The sequence below is a fragment of the Pholis gunnellus genome (genome assembly GCF_910591455.1).
Source record: "Pholis gunnellus genome assembly, chromosome: 6".
Taxonomy (NCBI): domain Eukaryota; kingdom Metazoa; phylum Chordata; class Actinopteri; order Perciformes; family Pholidae; genus Pholis; species Pholis gunnellus.
The window spans coordinates 28,571,788-28,594,622 of NC_136532.1; the positions used below are offsets into that span (position 1 = coordinate 28,571,788).

The 22,835-nt window shown below is 44.0% G+C and overlaps 1 protein-coding gene across 1 annotated transcript in view; it reads right to left on the bottom strand.

Moving 5' to 3' along the window:
* Nucleotides 1–3,204: 3,204 nt before the first annotated feature.
* The window catches only part of LOC306697512 (disabled homolog 2-interacting protein-like), a gene marked incomplete at its 3' end in the record, with an annotated part of 20,184 nt that continues 553 nt past the window's right edge, over nucleotides 3,205–22,835 (bottom strand). The window contains exons 2-17 of the mRNA XM_079161475.1: nucleotides 22,530–22,702; nucleotides 21,866–22,137; nucleotides 21,569–21,777; nucleotides 21,009–21,153; nucleotides 16,991–17,135; nucleotides 15,622–15,858; nucleotides 14,324–14,513; nucleotides 13,855–14,090; nucleotides 13,504–13,595; nucleotides 12,968–13,417; nucleotides 9,802–10,073; nucleotides 9,614–9,727; nucleotides 9,369–9,491; nucleotides 9,111–9,190; nucleotides 8,931–9,018; nucleotides 3,205–3,372 (exon numbers count right to left, since the gene is read on the bottom strand). Coding sequence (XP_079017601.1) covers nucleotides 3,205–3,372; nucleotides 8,931–9,018; nucleotides 9,111–9,190; nucleotides 9,369–9,491; nucleotides 9,614–9,727; nucleotides 9,802–10,073; nucleotides 12,968–13,417; nucleotides 13,504–13,595; nucleotides 13,855–14,090; nucleotides 14,324–14,513; nucleotides 15,622–15,858; nucleotides 16,991–17,135; nucleotides 21,009–21,153; nucleotides 21,569–21,777; nucleotides 21,866–22,137; nucleotides 22,530–22,702 — 2,994 coding nt within the window. The remainder of the gene's footprint in view (nucleotides 3,373–8,930; nucleotides 9,019–9,110; nucleotides 9,191–9,368; nucleotides 9,492–9,613; nucleotides 9,728–9,801; nucleotides 10,074–12,967; nucleotides 13,418–13,503; nucleotides 13,596–13,854; nucleotides 14,091–14,323; nucleotides 14,514–15,621; nucleotides 15,859–16,990; nucleotides 17,136–21,008; nucleotides 21,154–21,568; nucleotides 21,778–21,865; nucleotides 22,138–22,529; nucleotides 22,703–22,835) is intronic.

A 22,835-nucleotide genomic window follows, 5' to 3' on the forward strand; every position in this document is an offset into this window, starting at 1 on the left:
TGCAGCGTTCTGGATCAACCGGAGAGATTTCAGAGATTTATTAGAGCAGCCTGATAATAAGGAGTCACAGTAATCTAGTCTGGAGGTAACTAAAGCATGAACTCATGTCTCTGCATGGCTTTGAGACAGCATGTGTTGTAGGTGAAGAAGGGTTTTATCTGAGAGTTAAAGGACAAATCCTGATCAAAGGGAACAGATTCTTTACGGTGCTGCTGGATGCAGAGCAACAACATCTAGAGAAACTCTATCATGAGGTCACTGATGTCGGAGGTGTTCTGGGACGAATAGAATCATTTTGTCTGAGTTTAACATGAGGAAGTTGCAGCTCATCAGGTTTTTATGTCCTTAATGCTTGAAGTTTAGTGAGCTGGTTGGTTTCATCTTGATCGATGGATATAATTGAGTATCATCTGCATAACAACGACAGTTTGAGGAGTGTTTTCTGATAATATTGCCTAAAGGAAGCAGATATAAGGTGAACAGGTCCAAGCACAGAACCTTGTGGAACTCTGTGACTAACGCTTCATCATTTACAAACTGAGATCGAGCTGATGAATAGGACTTAAACCAGCTCAGTGCGGTTCCTTTGATGTTAATACAATGTTCTAGTGTGAAACAGGATGTGATGGTCAATGGTGTTGAACGCAGCACTGAGGTCTAAGAAGACCAGCACAGAGACGAGTCCTTTGTCTGATCCATGAGAAGGTCACCAGCTGTCTCTGTGCTGCTAAATCCTCAAATAAACTATTGTTTTGTAGAAAGTCACACAACTGATTTGTGACGGCTGTCTCAGGGATCTTAGAGAGGAAGTGAAGGTCTGTAGTTAGCCAACACCTCTGGATGGAGAGCGGGCCTGTTAGTGCAGACGGGTTGATCACATCTAGTAAAGACCTGCTGACTAACGGCAGCACTTCTTCAAGCAGCCGAGTGGGGACAAGGTCTCAGAGACCGGCAGAAGGTTTAGACGTAGAAGTTGTTGAAGTCAATTGGTGAAGGTCGATGGGAGTAAAGCATCTAGATCTGTATCAGGGTTTACTGCTGATATATATTTGGTTGAGAGCAGTACATTATTAATGTTCTCTCTAATAGTTATAATCTTATCATTGAAGAAGTTCATGAAGTCAGTACTACTCTGAGGAGGAACCTGGGCTTGTTCTTATTTTCTCCGTTAATGATGAGTGATAAGCTGCTCTGGCATCACGGACGCCTTCTTATGTCTTAAGACTGTCTCGCCAGACTAACCGAGATTCTTCCAAAATGGTGGAACGCCGTGTTCTTTCAAGTTTTCGTGATGTTTGCTTTAATTTGTGGGTTTGAGGTTTACACCACGGAGCGAACCTCCTTTGTTTTACTAACTTCTTTTTTAGAGGAGCAACAGAGTCAAGAGTCCTTCTCAGTGAGCCTGTAGCACCATCGACAAGATCATACTGCTCTACCAGTGCTGCTCTACCAGTGCTGCTCTACCAGTGCTGCTCTACCAGTACTACTGTACCAGTGCTGCTCTACCAGTACTACTGTACCAGTGCTGCTCTACCAGTGCTGCTCTACCAGTACTACTGTACCAGTACTACTCTACCAGTACTACTGTACCAGTGCTGCTCTACCAGTGCTGCTCTACCAGTACTACTGTACCAGTGCTGCTCTACCAGTGCTGCTCTACCAGTGCTGCTCTACCAGTACTACTGTACCAGTGCTGCTCTACCAGTACTACTGTACCAGTACTACTCTACCAGTACTACTGTACCAGTGCTGCTCTACCAGTACTACTGTACCAGTGCTGCTCTACCAGTGCTGCTCTACCAGTACTACTGTACCAGTGCTGCTCTACCAGTGTTGCTCTACCAGTACTACTGTACCAGTACTACTCTACCAGTACTACTGTACCAGTGCTGCTCTACCAGTACTACTGTACCAGTGCTGCTCTACCAGTACTACTGTACCAGTGCTGCTCTACCAGTGCTGCTCTACCAGTACTACTGTACCAGTGCTGCTCTACCAGTACTACTGTACCAGTGCTGCTCTACCAGTGCTGCTCTACCAGTACTACTGTACCAGTGCTGCTCTACCAGTGCTGCTCTACCAGTGCTACTGTACCAGTACATTTACATCACTACATCGTCAAAGATCCTGTGATGACCTGTCTGTCTGGATGTGTCACTCATCACCATATCAACAGTTTGACAGATTAATAGTTTATTGGAACATCTCTTTATAATAAATAAGAACAGATACAAGCCACAGTAGAGTCCAGTAGAGCCCATTAGAGCCCTCCAGTAGAGTTCAGTAGTGTCCATTAGAGCCAAGTAAAGTCCAGCAGAGTCCATTACAGTCCGGTAGAGTTCAGTAGAGTCCATTAAATCCCAGCGGAGTCAATTAGAGTCAATTAGAGTTCATTAGAGCCCAGTAAAGTCCAGCAGAGTCCATTAGAGCCCAGTAGAGCCCATTCGAGTTCATTAGAGCCCAGTAAAGTCCAGCAGAGTCCATTAGAGCCCAGTAAAGTCCAGCAGAGTCCATTAGAGCACAGTAAAGTCCAGCAGAGTCCATTAGAGCCCAGTAGGGTCCAGTAGAATCCAGTGGAGTGTGTGTTCACAAACCTTTCATCACAATTGTAAGTGTTTACTGTTTTACAATAAATTTGAACATTAAAATAAGTAAACTCTCTGAAACAAACTAACGTCAAATTCTCTGAACTACGGAAGCCCAGAACGACCAACACATCGAGCTAAGCTAAGACCTCCACCCTGCTTCCAGGACCGGATCTGACTCTGTGCGTCATGGCCGAGACTGAAGTGTTGGACTGTTCCTTTAAGACAGATTCTAAACATAAAGAGCCTAAAAAATGATGAATATATACAGTTTAACTTTCAAATAAACACATGAGCCATATACAGACGAGGTTACAACACTTGGACCAAAGCTGTATGTATAGCCTTATTCTGGTCACACCAGAGCCATATATAGATGGAGTTCTAGTTAGTCCAGTCACACCAGAGCCATATACAGGTGGTGGAGTTCTAGTTAGTTAAATTAGACCAGAGCCATATAGAGGTGGAGTTGAGCTAAAATCAAGAAGTTTCAGGAAGTAGCAAAATGAAAAACGGATCTGACGTCAGAAGATGTTAAAAAAGGAAACATGCAAAACTACAATATGAACTGAGGCGTGGAGTCAGGTCAGAGGTCAGATCCCGCTCTGTGATTGGTTGATTAAATGCCGGAGTTCCGGAACTCTCCGTTCTCTGTGATCTGCAGAGAGGACGTGTTGCTAGGAGACATGCCGTTTCTCTGTGATGTCACAGCGTAGCGCTCCTTCAGCTGAGTCAGAGCGGCCATCAGACGACTGTTAGAGGAGTCAAGGCTGGAGATCCTCTTCTCCTGAGAGACAGACAGGAAGGATTGAGGACACATCCCAAATCTCTTCATTGCATCCTCGTTTCCCTCACTTGGCTCCTTTCCTTGCGTCTCAGTCCCTCCCACCAGGGATGCAAGGAGAGACACAAGGAAACCATGCGAGGAAAGAGGAGACGAGGAAACATATTTTAAGAGACATGAGACTTCCTTTCCTCAGTTGCTCACGTGAAGCGACGTCTGTTTCTGATGACGAGGATCAGCTGATCACATCTGGATCAGCTGATCACACCTGGATCAGCTGTCAGTCGCTTTAACAGCTGGAGAGACTTTAGAGGAGTGTGAGTCTGTTCTCATGATCTCTGGACTAATAATAGTAACTAATAACACTAATAACTCATAAACACAGTGATCGTCTCTGGAGTCTGTTAAACTGTGTTCATGAGATCAGGATCATCTCTACGGTGGAATGTTTTCGTCTATTTATGATTATTTGCGTCTGAACGTTTTAAACGGTGACGTCATCATGAAATCAGCAGAACATGATGATTGTTTCTCTGAAATGATGAAACTCATGAAACTCTGAATGATCCTCAGTGACTGAATGAAATGATGATCAATGATGTAAAGATTCACTTTCATCCTTTCATCATGAAGTTACTGAGGAAACATCATGAAAACACAAATCTTTACTAAATGAAGGAAGTTGTTTGTGGTTCTTTTGTTGTTCAGACTACAATGAACATCTATTTAAAGCAGAGAACAGATCAAATATAAACTAGAGTTTAATCTGATCTTCACTCTGCTGTTAAACTCAGTCATCAGCTGCAGCGTCCAATCACATGATGAGCACTGAGGGGGCGTGGCCACCGTTACAACACTTCCTGGAAGGCTGTTCTCGTGTTTCCTCCCTCCTCTCTCCTCCCTCCTCCCTCCTCTCTCCTCCCTCCTCTCTCTCTCCCTCCTCTCTCCTCCCTCCTCCCTCCTCTCTCCTCCCTCCTCCCTCCTCCCTCCTCCCTCCTCTCTCTCTCTCCCTCCTCTCTCCTCCCTCCTCCCTCCTCCCTCCTCCCTCCTCTCTCTCTCTCCCTCCTCCCTCCTCCCTCCTCCCTCCTCCCTCCTCTCTCCTCCCTCCTCCCTCCTCTCCTCCCTCCTCTCTCCTCCCTCCTCTCTCCTCCCTCCTCTCTCCTCTCTCCTCCCTCCTCCCTCCTCTCTCTCTCCCTCCTCCCTCCTCTCCTCCCTCCTCTCTCCTCCCTCCTCCCTCCTCCCTCCTCCCTCCTCTCTCCTCCCTCCTCTCTCCTCCCTCCTCTCTCCTCTCTCCTCCCTCCTCCCTCCTCTCTCCTCCCTCCTCCCTCCTCTCTCCTCTCTCCTCCCTCCTCCCTCCTCTCTCCTCCCTCCTCCCTCCTCTCTCCTCTCTCCTCCCTCCTCTCTCCTCCCTCCTCTCTCCTCTCTCCTCCCTCCTCCCTCCTCTCTCCTCCCTCCTCTCTCCTCTCTCCTCTCTCCTCCCTCCTCCCTCCTCCCTCCTCTCTCTCTCCCTCCTCCCTCCTCTCCTCCCTCCTCTCTCCTCCCTCCTCTCTCCTCCCTCCTCCCTCCTCCCTCCTCCCTCCTCCCTCCTCCCTCCTCCCTCCTCCCTCCTCTCTCCTCTCTCCTCCCTCCTCCCTCCTCTCTCCTCCCTCCTCTCTCCTCCCTCCTCCCTCCTCCCTCCTCCCTCCTCCCTCCTCCCTCCTCCCTCCTCCCTCCTCTCTCCTCTCTCCTCCCTCCTCCCTCCTCTCTCCTCCCTCCTCCCTCCTCCCTCCTCTCTCCTCCCTCCTCTCTCCTCCCTCCTCCCTCCTCCCTCCTCCCTCCTCCCTCCTCTCTCCTCTCTCCTCCCTCCTCCCTCCTCTCTCCTCCCTCCTCCCTCCTCCCTCCTCCCTCCTCCCTCCTCTCTCCTCCCTCCTCTCTCCTCCCTCCTCCCTCCTCCCTCCTCTCTCCTCCCTCCTCTCTCCTCCCTCCTCCCTCCTCCCTCCTCCCTCCTCCCTCCTCTCTCCTCTCTCCTCCCTCCTCCCTCCTCTCTCCTCCCTCCTCTCTCCTCCCTCCTCCCTCCTCCCTCCTCTCTCCTCTCTCCTCCCTCCTCCCTCCTCTCTCCTCCCTCCTCTCTAAATAAGAGCTTTGGGACGGCCGTCAATCTGGAGGAGCAGAACAACTTCTGGTTCAAGCGAGGATCGAGGAAACGACAATTAAGAGACTTGGGATGTTCCCTCAGACAGACAGGTAGACACACACACAGGTAGACACACACACACAGGTAGACACACACACAGGTAGACACACACACACACAGGTAGACACACACACAGGTAGACACACACACACACAGGTAGACACACACACAGGTAGACACACACACAGGTAGACACACAGACAGGTAGACACACACACAGGTAGACACACACACAGGTAGACACACACACACACACAGGTAGACACACACACAGGTAGACACACACACAGGTAGACACACAGACAGGTAGACACACACACACAGGTAGACACACAGACAGGTAGACACACACACAGGTAGACACACACACAGGTAGACACACACACAGGTAGACACACACACACAGGTAAACACACACACAGGTAGACACACACACAGGTAGACACACACACAGGTAGACACACACACACAGGTAGACACACACACACAGGTAGACACACACACAGGTAGACACACACACACACAGGTAGACACACACACAGGTAGACACACACACAGGTAGACACACACACACAGGTAGACACACACACAGGTAGACACACACACACAGGTAGACACACACACAGGTAGACACACACACACAGGTAGACACACACACAGGTAGACACACACACACAGGTAGACACACACACACACAGGTAGACACACAGACAGGTAGACACACACACAGGTAGACACACACACACAGGTAGACACACACACAGGTAGACACACACACACAGGTAGACACACACACAGGTAGACACACACACAGGTAGACACACACACAGGTAGACACACACACACACAGGTAGACACACAGACAGGTAGACACACACACAGGTAGACACACACACACAGGTAGACACACACACAGGTAGACACACAGACAGGTAGACACACACACACAGGTAGACACACACACAGGTAGACACACACACACACAGGTAAACACACACACAGGTAGACACACAGACAGGTAGACACACACACAGGTAGACACACACACAGGTAGACACACACACAGGTAGACACACAGACAGGTAGACACACACACAGGTAGACACACACACAGGTAGACACACACACACAGGTAGACACACACACAGGTAGACACACAGACAGGTAAACACACACACAGGTAGACACACACACAGGTAGACACACACACAGGTAGACACACACACACAGGTAGACACACAGACAGGTAAACACACACAGGTAGACACACAGACAGGTAAACACACACACAGGTAGACACACACACAGGTAGACACACACACAGGTAAACACACAGACAGGTAGACACACAGACAGGTAGACACACACACAGGTAGACACACACACAGGTAGACACACACACAGGTAGACACACACACACAGGTAAACACACACACAGGTAGACACACACACAGGTAGACACACACACAGGTAGACACACACACACAGGTAGACACACACACACAGGTAGACACACACACAGGTAGACACACACACACACAGGTAGACACACACACAGGTAGACACACACACAGGTAGACACACACACACAGGTAGACACACACACAGGTAGACACACACACACAGGTAGACACACACACAGGTAGACACACACACAGGTAGACACACACACAGGTAGACACACACACACAGGTAGACACACACACACAGGTAGACACACACACAGGTAGACACACACACAGGTAGACACACAGACAGGTAGACACACACACACACAGGTAGACACACACACAGGTAGACACACACACAGGTAGACACACAGACAGGTAGACACACACACAGGTAGACACACACACACACAGGTAGACACACACACAGGTAGACACACACACAGGTAGACACACACACACACAGGTAAACACACAGACAGGTAGACACACACACAGGTAGACACACACACACAGGTAGACACACACACAGGTAGACACACACACAGGTAGACACACACACACACAGGTAGACACACAGACAGGTAGACACACACACAGGTAGACACACACACACAGGTAGACACACACACAGGTAGACACACAGACAGGTAGACACACACACACAGGTAGACACACACACAGGTAGACACACACACACACAGGTAAACACACACACAGGTAGACACACAGACAGGTAGACACACACACAGGTAGACACACACACAGGTAGACACACACACAGGTAGACACACAGACAGGTAGACACACACACAGGTAGACACACACACAGGTAGACACACACACACAGGTAGACACACACACAGGTAGACACACAGACAGGTAAACACACACACAGGTAGACACACACACAGGTAGACACACACACAGGTAGACACACACACAGGTAGACACACACACACAGGTAGACACACAGACAGGTAAACACACACACAGGTAGACACACACACAGGTAGACACACAGACAGGTAAACACACACACAGGTAGACACACACACAGGTAGACACACACACAGGTAAACACACAGACAGGTAGACACACAGACAGGTAGACACACACACAGGTAGACACACACACAGGTAAACACACACACAGGTAGACACACAGACAGGTAGACACACACACAGGTAGACACACACACAGGTAGACACACACACAGGTAAACACACACACAGGTAGACACACAGACAGGTAAACACACACACAGGTAGACACACACACAGGTAGACACACACACAGGTAGACACACACACAGGTAGACACACAGACAGGTAAACACACACACAGGTAGACACACACACAGGTAGACACACACACAGGTAGACACACAGACAGGTAGACACACACACACACAGGTAGACACACACACAGGTAGACACACACACAGGTAGACACACACACAGGTAAACACACACACAGGTAGACACACAGACAGGTAAACACACACACAGGTAGACACACAGACAGGTAGACACACACACAGGTAGACACACACACAGGTAGACACACAGACAGGTAGACACACACACAGGTAGACACACAGACAGGTAGACACACACACACAGGTAGACACACACACAGGTAGACACACACACAGGTAGACACACAGACAGGTAGACACACACACAGGTAGACACACACACAGGTAGACACACAGACAGGTAAACACACACACAGGTAGACACACACACAGGTAGACACACACACAGGTAGACACACAGACAGGTAGACACACACACACAGGTAGACACACACACAGGTAGACACACACACAGGTAGACACACACAGGTAGACACACAGACAGGTAGACACACACACACACAGGTAGACACACACACAGGTAAACACACACAGACAGGTAAACACACACACAGGTACCTGTGCCTCTATGATCTTCTGCTTGGAGTCCACCACAGCCTGCATGTCAGAGTGATCCTTCTTCAGCTCCTCCTCTACGGCCATCAACCTGCACAGGTCAGAGGTCACAGGTCAGAGGTCACAGGTCAGAGGTCACAGGTCAGAGGTCACAGGTCAGACAGGAGAGACAGACAGACAGACCTGCTGATGATGCTGTTCATCTGGAGATCTTTATCGTCCTGCAGCCGCCTCAGTCTGCTCTCTGTGTCCTCCAACCTCACCTGAGACACACACACACACACACACACACACACACACACACACACACACACACACACACACACACACACACACACACACACACACACACAGTATCATCAGCTGAGCTTCTCTACAGGTGAGTGAAGCTGTTCATGGTGTGTGTGTGGATCAGGTGGATCAGGGATCAGGTGGACCCACCTGGTACTCCTGCAGCATGCGTTGGTTCTGCTGATCCTGGACCAGCAGACGAGCTTCACACTCGTCCTGACGCATTGCTGCAACTCTCAACTTCTCCTGCAGCAACGTGATCTCCTGCTGGTACTAAACACACAGAGAGACAGTCAGAACCAGGAGGACCAGGAGGACCAGTAGACCCAGTAGGACCAGGAGGACCAGGAGGACCAGGAGGACCAGGAGGACCAGTAGGACCAGTCGTCTCTTACCTTCTCTATGAGGGCGTCGTCGTGGCGATCGTCCTCCGTCTCTCCGTAGGACGATGCAGAGTTCATGTTGAGCAGCCAGGCGGCCGTCCGGTCCAACGCACAGGGAGACTGAGCCTACACACACACACACACACACACTGTTACTACAGGTCAAAGGTCAGAGCGGGTCACCGTGGTGAAGGCGTTACCTTGGCGGCGGGTCTTTGTTTCTCGGGACTGTCTCCTTTAGACGACGACGACGTCTGTCTGAGGCGCGACTGGCCGCTGCTCGGCCAATCGGGACTCGATGACATCATGCTGCCGGAGGCGGGGCGAGTAGGGTAGGCGGGGCCTCCGCCGCCGCTAAGCATGCTGGGAGGAGTGCGACCTCGAGGAGGTCCAGGAGGAGCGGAGGAGGGAGGAGGAGGCTGGTCGATGCGTCTCTGAGGACCTGAGGTCTGACGAGAGGGGGCGGAGCTACCTGAGGGGGAGGAGCAACAACAGTGACATCATCAAGAAAAGCTGAACATGTATATATCATTATATATATATATACTTACATCACATCACAGTCATTGAGCAGACGCTTTCATCCAAAGCAACCTACAGTCAGTGTGTTCAACATATTCAACAGAACTACTCGTCACCAGAAGTCATGAGTTCATCTCCTTTAAACATCTCAGAGCAGAAATCAAAGCAGACGTACAGAAACACACTAGCATGAACACAACCAGTGCTGAGAGGAAGGCTCAGGGTAGAGCTTCATGAAGAGGTGAGTCTTCAGCCTGATGGAAGATGGGCAGCGACTCTGCTGTCCTGACGTCAGTGGGGAGTTCATTCCACCATCGTGGGGCCAGGACAGAGAACAGAGACCGGGTCCATCGGCCGCAGGGACCTCTGAGCGACGGGGAACCGATCGCCCCGAGGCAGCAGAGCGGAGTGGTCGGGGGGGTGTAGGGCTAGACCATGGCCTGGAGACAGGAAGGAGCTGTTCCTTTCACTGCCCTGTAGACTAGCACCAGAGTCTGGACCTGTAGGCTAGCACCAGAGTCTGAACCTGTAGACTAGCACCAGAGTCTGAACCTGTAGACTCTCACGATCACGATCACGGATCGATCCGTGATCGGTTCCACCACTATCTATAACACAGTGGTGGCCGTCAGGGTCTGCAAAGCCTTCTCTGCTGTTCTAAACAGAATCACAAAGTTATAGCTATTTAATCATTTTTCTTAAATACACTACATGTATTATAATTTATATAAATATTGTTCCCATTATCTTATGTTCTCATTGCACAGCTACTGTGCTCCTCAGCTGCTCTGCTTCAGTGCAGCTTGTTTTAAGTAGAGCTTTGATCCAATCAGAGTTCACCTCTGTGTCTCTAGGTAGAAGAGAGGCCCCAGGCCTGCAGACTCACCAGTGAATCCATGTGCAGGTTAAGTGAATGGGGACGATGTTGTTGATCGTCATAGTGTTCAACCAATCAGATCTTTAGTTTGACATGGTGGGCGTATTCTTTGACGTGTCAGAGCTGCTAGCTGGCCTACAGCTACGTGATTGGTCAGTGGGCTAGCGTGACATGTTGGGCGGTGATGATCCCAACATCTGCTGCCTCTGTGGAGCGACATGTTCAGCCTCAAACGCATTAAAACGTGTTGCTGCGCGTCAACTCTTGTGCAGGCATTTGATCTTTTGCAAAATGCTTTTAACGTTGTTCAAAATAACCTTTTTCAACTGAAACTTGTTCTAAATGCAGATAAAACAAATCTTATGATGTTTTCAAACTCTGGGATTAGGCCACAGAACATCCCTTCAGTGGTCGCTCTTGAAGGAGGTCAAATAGAGGTCGTTGACTCTTATACATATCTGGGTATTTTCATTGATGACTCCCTCACTTTTCAGCCACATGTGCAGCATCTGGTGAAAAAGTTCAGGTTAAAACTGGGTTTTTATTTTGGTGTGCTGGACACAGCTCACCATGCTTCACTGCGGTTCATTACTAACTGTAAAGCTCTGACTCACCGCTGTTATACTCTTGGGGAGGATGACCTGCTTTGACCACCCGTAGGCTCAGTCACTGGTAACTACCTGTGAGTCTGCATCAGGACGCTGCTCCTCTCAGGACGTCTTCATGCTCACCGTCCCAAAAGCCAGAACGGAAATGGGAAAAAGGGCTTTTGTGTACTCTGCACCCTCATCATGGAATATGTTGCAGAATGATTTAAAACTCAAAGAACTGATATCACTTACTGCTTTTAAATCTAAATTGAAAGAAATAGAGGCAGGTTCCCTTAAATGTCAATGTTTTTTAAATGAACTGGGTTACGTCAGTGTCTCTTAACTTTTAGTTTCTTTGAACTTGTCTTGTTCTGTGTTTTCTGTGTTTCTGATGCTGCTGCCGGTCTTGGCCAGGTCTCCCTTGAAAAAGAGATTTGTAATCTCAATGGGACTCACCTGGTTAAATAAAAAAAAGATGCTTGTTTATATACTATTATTTGTACAACTTGTTTTTATGAAGATGGATTTTTGTTTGGTTTAATATGTGATAGGAACCATTGTTACATCCAATGTTGCTCTGGGGACATATTTAGTCGATGCACAGTGTTGGCAACTTGGTGACTCTGTCACTAAATCTGGCGACTTTCCAAACCCTCATGGCGACCTCATCATGAGGTCTCATGATGAGGTCACATGATGAGGTCTCATGATGAGGTCTCATGATGAGGTCTCATGATGAGGATACATGATGAGGTCACATGATGAGGTCTCATGATGAGGTCTCATGATGAGGATACATGATGAGGTCACATGATGAGGTCTCATGATGAGGTCACATGAGGTCTCATGATGAGGTCTCATGATGAGGATACATGATGAGGTCTCATGATGAGGTCACATGATGAGGTCTCATGATGAGGTCACATGATGAGGTCACATGATGAGGTCACATGATGAGGATACATAATGAGGTCACATGATGAGGTCACATGATGAGGTCTCATGATGAGGTCACATGATGAGGTCTCATGAGGTCTCATGATGAGGTCACATGATGAGGATACATAATGAGGTCTCATGATGAGGTCAGATGATGAGGTCACATGATGAGGATACATAATGAGGTCTCATGATGAGGTCACATGATGAGGTCTCAAGATGAGGTCACATGATGAGGTCTCATGATGAGGTCACATGATGAGGTCTCAAGATGAGGTCACATGATGAGGTCTCAAGATGAGGTCACATGATGAGGTCTCAAGATGAGGTCACATGATGAGGTCTCATGATGAGGTCTCATGATGAGGTCTCAAGATGAGGTCACATGATGAGGTCACATGATCAGGTGATCTCAGTGGATCCTGGTGGTGGTCTTACCTGTGAGGGTCTCAGACAGAGCTCGTCTTGAGTATTCCTCTCCACTGCTGCTGCTGGACATGGCCGACATGGCCGACATCCCCCCCCCCCCCAGCCCCACAGACATCTGGGTAAGAAACGCCGGTTTGGTTGCCATGGTGTTTTCTGTCCCCTGCGACCCCCCTGAGCCGTCTGAGGGCGTGGCATCCGTCGGTTGTCGCGGTGACGTTGCGGTCATGTGATATACGGGGTTCTGGAAGGAGAGGGGGAGGAGCCCCGTCCTGCGCTGCCATTGACCGTCGTCGAGGCCGTCGCTGGGGGAGGAGTCCTGCAGGTCGACCAGAGACAGGCTGCGGCTCTCATTGGTCAGATCGGGCCCCTCCCTCCGGCCCCCGTTGGTCATTTCAAAACCCGCTTCGTTCTCATTGGGCTCAGAGTACGAAGAACTCGCCGCCGGAGAGCCCTGCACCCCTACAGAAAGTGACATCAGAGGTCAGACTGAGGTCAAAGGTCACACACTGAGGTCAGCTCTAATAAGGTTAAAGGTCAAAGGTCACCTGATGCCGGCTGCAGACTGGATCCTTTAGTGACGAAGAACAAGTCTTTGTTTTCTGGAGTCGGAGACGGAAGTCTGGTGAAGTCCACCAAACTACACACACATTATTGCAGTTATTACAGTGTGTTATTACAGTGTTTTATCACAGTGTCTTACTACACTGTTAGAACAGTGTGTTACTACAGTGTTTTATCACAGTGTTATTACAGTGTATTATTACAGTGTGTTATTACATTATTATTGTGTGATTGTGTGACTTTGGTGAATCGTGATGTTGTGCGTTGTCTATAGACGTCTGTATTGGATATGAACCGAGCTAAATGCTAATGCTAACAGGAAACATGATACTAACCCTCCATCCAGTCCGACGTTGCCCTGCAGGCCAATAGAGGGATTACAAGCCGCAAGAGGAGGAGAGAGGGGCGGGGACAGGGGGGCCGGGGACAGAGGGGGCGGGGACACCACACGCTGAGGCTCTGGAGACGACACGGACACGCCCCCGGGATTAACCACGCCCCCGGGGTTAGCCAGAGCCGCTGACACTTCTCTGATTATCCGAGGTAGAGGACCGAGCTTCGACAGGCTCGACTGGAGACAGACAGGTACAGGAGAGACAGATGTCAGATTGTCACCACTCTCTGGTCTGTCCTCTAAATATAAAGCTATAGCCAGCAGATGGTTAGTTTATCTTAGCATAAAGTCTGGAAACCGCTAGCCTGACTCCGTCTGAAGGTAAAAACATCCACCTGTCAGCTCCTCTAAAACTCACTGATTCACATGTTGTATCGGTAAGTCCTGGGTCACCTGATCAGGTGTGTTACCTGATCCAGCTCGGTCAACAGGGTGTGCAGGCTGGACAGCTCTCGGCCAAGGTCGATGTATCCGTCGAAGCCGGCGGTGTGGTTCAGTCCGTCAGGGTTTGAGATCTCCTGCAGGAAACGCTGCATGCTGCTCCACTGACGCTCCACAAAGTCATTCATAAACAGCATGTACTCCTCTTTAGTCCCGAACCTGCAGCCACAGGTAACAGGTACAGGTAACATGTACAAGTACACATACAGGTAACAGGTACAGGTAACACGTACACATACAGGTAACAGGTACAGGTAACACGTACAGGTAACATGTACAAGTAACATGTACAAGTACACATACAGGTAACAAGTACAGGTAACACGTACACATAAAGGTAACACGTACAGGTAACATGTACAAGTAACATGTACAAGTACACATACAGGTAACAAGTACAGGTAACACGTACACATACAGGTAACAGGTACAGGTAACACATACACATACAGGTAACAGGTACAGGTAACACATACAGCTACACATACAGGTAACACATACACATACAGGTAACAGGTACAGGTAACAGGTACAGGTAACACATACAGCTACACATACAGGTAACACATACACATACAGGTAACAGGTACAGGTACACATACAGATACACATACAGGTAACACGTACAGGTAACACATACACATACAGGTAACATGTACAGGTAACACGTACAGGTAACATACACATACAGGTAACACGTACAGGTAACACATGCAGCTACACATACAGGTAACATGCACAGGTAACACGTACACATACAGGTAACAGGTACAGGTACACATACAGCTACACATACAGGTACACATACAGGTAACATGTACAAGTAACATGTACAAGTAACATGTACAAGTACACATACAGGTAACACGTACAGATAACATGAACAGGTACACATACAGGTACACATACAGGTACACATACAGCTACACATACAGGTAACATGTACAAGTAACATGTACAAGTAACATGTACAAGTACACATACAGGTAACACGTACAGATAACATGAACAGGTACACATACAGGTAAGAGGTACACATGCAGGTAACACAAGTACACATACAGGTAACACTTACAAGTACACATCCCTTTAACAGTTAAAAGTACATATGCAGGTAACAATTACAGGTATACGAGTAAACAGCTAAACAAACAATACAGGTATTCACCAACAGGTCAAAGTATTTTACAAAAATCCCAGTAAAAGCCCCCCAGTTCCTTCACAGTAAAAGCACCCAAGCCTCTTCAAAATAAAAGCCCAGACTTACTTGCTGAAGTTGGCGAGGTTCTGGATGACTTTGGCGATGAGGGTCAGAGTTCTAGCAGAGCGTTCGTCAGGGAATTCCTGCATCAGGTCGAACAGCGACGGCGACATCACCGCCGGACACAGGAAGCGAAGGAACAACGAGGCACTGATGAGACGCTCGCTGATGTCTGGTCGACCTCGGTTACTGCACTCCTGTCGCCATGATGCAAAAACCTCCTTCAGCTCCCGGGGGAAGACCCTGAGGTAGTTAAAGGAGTAGTTAAAGGAGTAGTTAAAGGAGTAGTTAAAGGGATAGTTAAAGGGGTAGTTAAAATGGTAGTTGAAGGAGTAGTTAAAGGAGTAGTTTAAGGGTTAGTTAAAAGAGAAGTTAAAGGGGTAGTTAAAGGAGTAGTTAAAGGGGTAGTTAAAGGAGTAGTTGAAGGAGTAGTTGAAGGAGTAGTTAAATGGGTAGTTAAAGAAGTAGTTAAAGGGGTAGTAAAAGGAGTAGTTAAAGGAGTAGTAAAAGGAGTAGTTAAATGGGTAGTTAAAGAAGTAGTTAAAGGGGTAGTAAAAGGAGTAGTTAAAGGAGTAGTTAAAGGAGTAGTTGAAGGAATAGTTAAAGGGATAGTTAAATGGGTAGTTAAAGAAGTAGTTAAAGGGGTAGTAAAAGGAGTAGTTAAAGGGGTAGTAAAAGGAGTAGTTAAAGGAGTAGTTGAAGGAGTAGTTAAAGGAGTAGTTGAAGGAGTAGTTGAAGGAGTAGTTAAAGGGGTAGTAAAAGGAGTAGTTAAAGGAGTAGTTAAAGGGGTAGTTAAAGGGGTAGTAAAAGGAGTAGTTAAAGGAGTAGTAAAAGGAGTAGTTAAAGGGGTAGTAAAAGGAGTAGTTAAAGGAGTAGTTGAAGGAGTAGTTAAAGGAGTAGTTAAATGGGTAGTTAAAGAAGTAGTTAAAGGGGTAGTAAAAGGAGTAGTTAAAGGAGTAGTAAAAGGAGTAGTTAAATGGGTAGTTAAATAAGTAGTTAAAGGGGTAGTAAAAGGAGTAGTTAAAGGAGTAGTTAAAGGAGTAGTTGAAGGAATAGTTAAAGGGATAGTTAAAGGGGTAGTTAAAGGAGTAGTTAAATGAGTAGTTAAAGGAGTAGTTGAAAGAATAGTTAAAGGGATAGTTAAAGGGGTAGTTAAAGGAGTAGTTAAAGGAGTAGTTAAAATGGTAGTTAAAGGAGTAGTTAAAGGGTACATCATATCATACAAACTGTGTGTTTTCACTGTGTGCGTGCAGGGTTTGTACAGGGCGAATACAGTGTAAGTCCAGTGTGTGTACAGCATATTCATTGTGTAGAGAGTACTGTACAGTGTGGGTAAAGTGTATGTACAGTGTGTACTCTGTATATATCTGTGTACCTGTATGAGTCAAGGATCTTGCAGAAGGCGAGTTCACAGCACATCCTCAGGTTAGCCTGATGCTCTGCGAGGTCAGAGGTCGCACAGCGAGATGGGTCGACTTCACAGTTCTCATCTGACTCATATAAAGCTTTAATGAACTCACCTGAACACAGAAAACACAAACAAATATGTATATGGTTAGGAATAAAGCAAGACATGACATCTAACACATTTCTGTCCAGAGGATCTCTCTGAGGATTTTTGTTGTTGTTGTCAATATTAAACCCCTATATCACAATAATAAACCTCTATATAACAATAATAAACATCTATGTAACAATAATAAACATCTATGTAACAATAATAAACCTCTATATAACAAGAATAAACCTCTATATAACACGAATAAACCTCTATATAACAATAATAAACATCTATGTAACAATAATAAACCTCTATATAACAAGAATAAACCTCTATATAACAAGAATAAACCTCTATGTAACAATAATAAACCCCTATATCACAATAATAAACCTCTATACAACAAGAATAAACCTCTATATAACAAGAATAAACCTCTATATAACAATAATAAACCTCTATATAACAATAATAAACCCCTATATCACAATAATAAACCTCTATATCACAATAATAAACCTCTATATCACAATAATAAACCTCTATATCACAATAATAAACCTCTATATCACAATAATAAACCTCTATATAACAAGAATAAACCTCTATATCACAATAATAAACCCCTATATCACAATAATAAACCTCTATATCACAATAATAAACTTCTCTGTCACAATAATAAACCTCTATATCACAATAATAAACCTCTATATAACAATAATAAACCTCTATATAACAATAATAAACCTCTATATAACAAGAATAAACCTCTATATCACAATAATAAACTTCTCTATCACAATAATAAACCTCTATATCACAATAATAAACCTCTATATCACAATAATAAACCTCTATATCACAATAATAAACTTCTCTATCACAATAATAAACCTCTATATAACAATAATAAACCTCTATATAACAATAATAAACCTCTATATAACAATAATAAACCTCTATATAACAAGAATAAACCTCTATATCACAATAATAAACCCCTATATCACAATAATAAACCCCTATATCACAATAATAAACCTCTATATAACAATAATAAACCTCTATATCACAATAATCCACCTCTATATCACAATAATAAACCTCTATATCACAACAATAAACCTCTATATCACAATAATAAACTTCTCTATCACAATAATAAACCTCTATATAACAATAATAAACCTCTATATCACAATAATAAACCTCTATATCACAAGAATAAACCTCTATATCACAATAATAAACCTCTATATCACAATAATAAACCCCTATATCACAATAATAAACCTCTATATAACAATAATAAACCTCTATATAACAAGAATAAACTTCTCTATCACAATAATAAACCTCTATATCGCAATAATAAACCTCTATATAACAATAATAAACCTCTATATCACAATAATAAACCTCTATATCACAATAATAAACCTCTATATAACAAGAATAAACTTCTCTATCACAATAATAAACCTCTATATCGCAATAATAAACCTCTATATCACAATAATAAACCTCTATATAACAATAATAAACCTCTATATCACAATAATAAACCTCTATATAACAATAATAAACCTCTATATCACAATAATAAACTTCTCTATCACAATAATAAACCTCTATATAACAATAATAAACCTCTATATAACAATAATAAACCTCTATATAACAATAATAAACCTCTATATCACAATAATAAACCTCTATATCACAATAATAAACTTCTCTATCACAATAATAAACCTCTATATCACAATAATAAACCTCTATATCACAATAATAAACCTCTATATCACAATAATAAACTTCTCTATCACAATAATAAACCTCTATATAACAATAATAAACCTCTATATAACAATAATAAACCTCTATATAACAAGAATAAACCTCTATATCACAATAATAAACCCCTATATCACAATAATAAACCCCTATATCACAATAATAAACCTCTATATCACAATAATAAACTTCTCTATCACAATAATAAACCTCTATATAACAATAATAAACCTCTATATAACAATAATAAACCTCTATATAACAAGAATAAACCTCTATATAACAAGAATAAACCTCTATATCACAATAATAAACCCCTATATCACAATAATAAACCCCTATATCACAATAATAAACCTCTATATAACAATAATAAACCTCTATATCACAATAATCCACCTCTATATCACAATAATAAACCTCTATATCACAAGAATAAACCTCTATATCACAATAATAAACCTCTATATCACAATAATAAACCCCTATATCACAATAATAAACCTCTATATAACAATAATAAACCTCTATATAACAAGAATAAACTTCTCTATCACAATAATAAACCTCTATATCGCAATAATAAACCTCTATATAACAATAATAAACCTCTATATCACAATAATAAACCTCTATATCACAATAATAAACCTCTATATAACAAGAATAAACTTCTCTATCACAATAATAAACCTCTATATCGCAATAATAAACCTCTATATCACAATAATAAACCTCTATATAACAATAATAAACCTCTATATCACAATAATAAACCTCTATATAACAATAATAAACCTCTATATCACAATAATAAACTTCTCTATCACAATAATAAACCTCTATATAACAATAATAAACCTCTATATAACAATAATAAACCTCTATATAACAATAATAAACCTCTATATCACAATAATAAACCTCTATATCACAATAATAAACTTCTCTATCACAATAATAAACCTCTATATCACAATAATAAACCTCTATATCACAATAATAAACCTCTATATCACAATAATAAACTTCTCTATCACAATAATAAACCTCTATATAACAATAATAAACCTCTATATAACAATAATAAACCTCTATATAACAAGAATAAACCTCTATATCACAATAATAAACCCCTATATCACAATAATAAACCCCTATATCACAATAATAAACCTCTATATCACAATAATAAACTTCTCTATCACAATAATAAACCTCTATATAACAATAATAAACCTCTATATAACAATAATAAACCTCTATATAACAAGAATAAACCTCTATATAACAAGAATAAACCTCTATATCACAATAATAAACCCCTATATCACAATAATAAACCCCTATATCACAATAATAAACCTCTATATAACAATAATAAACCTCTATATCACAATAATCCACCTCTATATCACAATAATAAACCTCTATATCACAATAATAAACCTCTATATCACAATAATAAACTTCTCTATCACAATAATAAACCTCTATATAACAATAATAAACCTCTATATCACAATAATAAACCTCTATATCACAAGAATAAACCTCTATATCACAATAATAAACCTCTATATCACAATAATAAACCCCTATATCACAATAATAAACCTCTATATAACAATAATAAACCTCTATATAACAAGAATAAACTTCTCTATCACAATAATAAACCTCTATATCGCAATAATAAACCTCTATATAACAATAATAAACCTCTATATCACAATAATAAACCTCTATATCACAATAATAAACCTCTATATAACAAGAATAAACTTCTCTATCACAATAATAAACCTCTATATCGCAATAATAAACCTCTATATCACAATAATAAACCTCTATATAACAATAATAAACCTCTATATCACAATAATAAACCTCTATATAACAATAATAAACCTCTATATCACAATAATAAACCTCTATATAACAATAATAAACCTCTATATCACAATAATAAACCTCTATATAACAAGAATAAACCTCTATATAACAAGAATAAACTTCTCTATCACACTAAACTGGGGTGTTGGGTCACGTTGTAATTTGTGTCATTTATCTGGTTTAGTGTTGTGTTTACCGAGGGCGTCCTGCAGGTACTTCTGTCCAATCAGCTTCAGGTATTCTTCGATGCTCTTTGTTGCCAGCGTGTTCTCTCTGAAGATCAGCTGGTCATTGTCACGGCAACGGTCCACCTCCGACATCATCAGGTCTGTCAAAAAGTCCTGCAGAAAGGTCGTCCTCATTCAGTCCAACACAACTTTATTTAAACAAGCTGAATGTGCAGGAGTCATGTGATCCTGTATGTGGCCTGGTCATGTGATGGACTCTTTTTCATTTCATTGACTACCACTAACGTTTACGTTGGTTTGTCCAATGGACTTTTATAAAGAGAGTCTTTAGTGCCTCTCAGTTGTTCTTTTAAAATAAGACAATGGAACAACATTTAAAAAAACCTCTATATTCATGAGTTCCAGGTTTTCAACACACATTAGAACACTCAGAGATGAGTTCACCTGGAAATACATGGGATAATTTACAGGAATGGTTTTATTTTGAAGGAGTTTTTGTGTAGTGAGGGTGTGATGATGGGCGGGGTCGTGCACAGTGGGCGGGGTCATGCTCCGTGGGTGGGGCTACCTTGGCCTTCCCCGTGCTGTGCAGGATGTGGACGAGTGCAGAAGCGAGCTCCTCTTTAGCTCTCAGACTGATGGAGGCTTCCAGAGTGTTGCAGAGCAGCAGGTAGTTGGAGCTGATGTACTCTGCGAACTCTTTGTACTGTTCCATCGGCAGGATGACGATACTCTGATACCGAGCTTTGACTCGCACCGTCGGAACAGACGACTTAGCTGAAACAGGAAGCAACATGAAAAACTGACTGAAGTTCTTGTTTGGAGTTAAACTTTCTTTAGTGAACCTCTTTGAAGATCTACGTACCTCGGATGGTACTGGGCGTACTCAACGAGTACCACTTCTCCACCAGCTGTCTGCCGCTCACCATCGCAACGGGAATGTTGACCAACCCGACGTAGCTGCTCTTGTCCTTTTTCCTCTTCCTGTCGGTGTCTTTGTAGAGATGGAGAGTGATGGAGGCGACAGACGGCAGGCTGCTGAAGTCGAAACGTTCTCCCCAGAAGATGTTGTCAGTCTTCAGCTTACAGGACGTCCGAGCATAGAGACTGTCATCCAGACACAGCTCACAGAAGTACCTATAGTACACAAATACTACTGTTACTACTACTGTCATCCAGACACAGCTCACAGAAGTACCTGTAGTACACAAATACTACTGTTACTACTACTGTCATCCAGACACAGCTCACAGAAGTACCTGTAGTACACAAATACTACTGTTACTACTACTGTCATCCAGACACAGCTCACAGAAGTACCTGTAGTACACAAATACTACTGTTACTACTGCTGTCATCCAGACACAGTTCACAGAAGTACCTGTAGTACACAAATACTACTGTTACTACTGCTGTCATCCAGACACAGTTCACAGAAGTACCTGTAGTACACAAATACTACCGTTACTGCATCTAGAGCCTGATCCAGTTCATCTAGAGTCTGGATCAGGCTCCTGGTCTGGGATCACCTTTTCTTTGCGGGCAGGTCTTTGGCTTCGACCACCCAGACCGTGAGCACGTTCTCCAGCCTCCTGCTGTTGTCCTTGTTGGGATGCACGGCTCTCCTCAGGTTCTCCATCCATTTATCTCGCTCCGCCGCGGACCGACACGAGAAGCACTTCGTCCCTGTCGAGGTCGTAACCTAGGAGACACAGGGGTCAGAGGTCAAGGTCACCAATTTACAGACACTCGGGGGGTGGGGTGTGTGTGTCCAGTGTGTGTCCAGTGTGTGCGTGGTGTGTGCGTGGTGTGTGCGTGGTGTGTGCGTGGTGTGT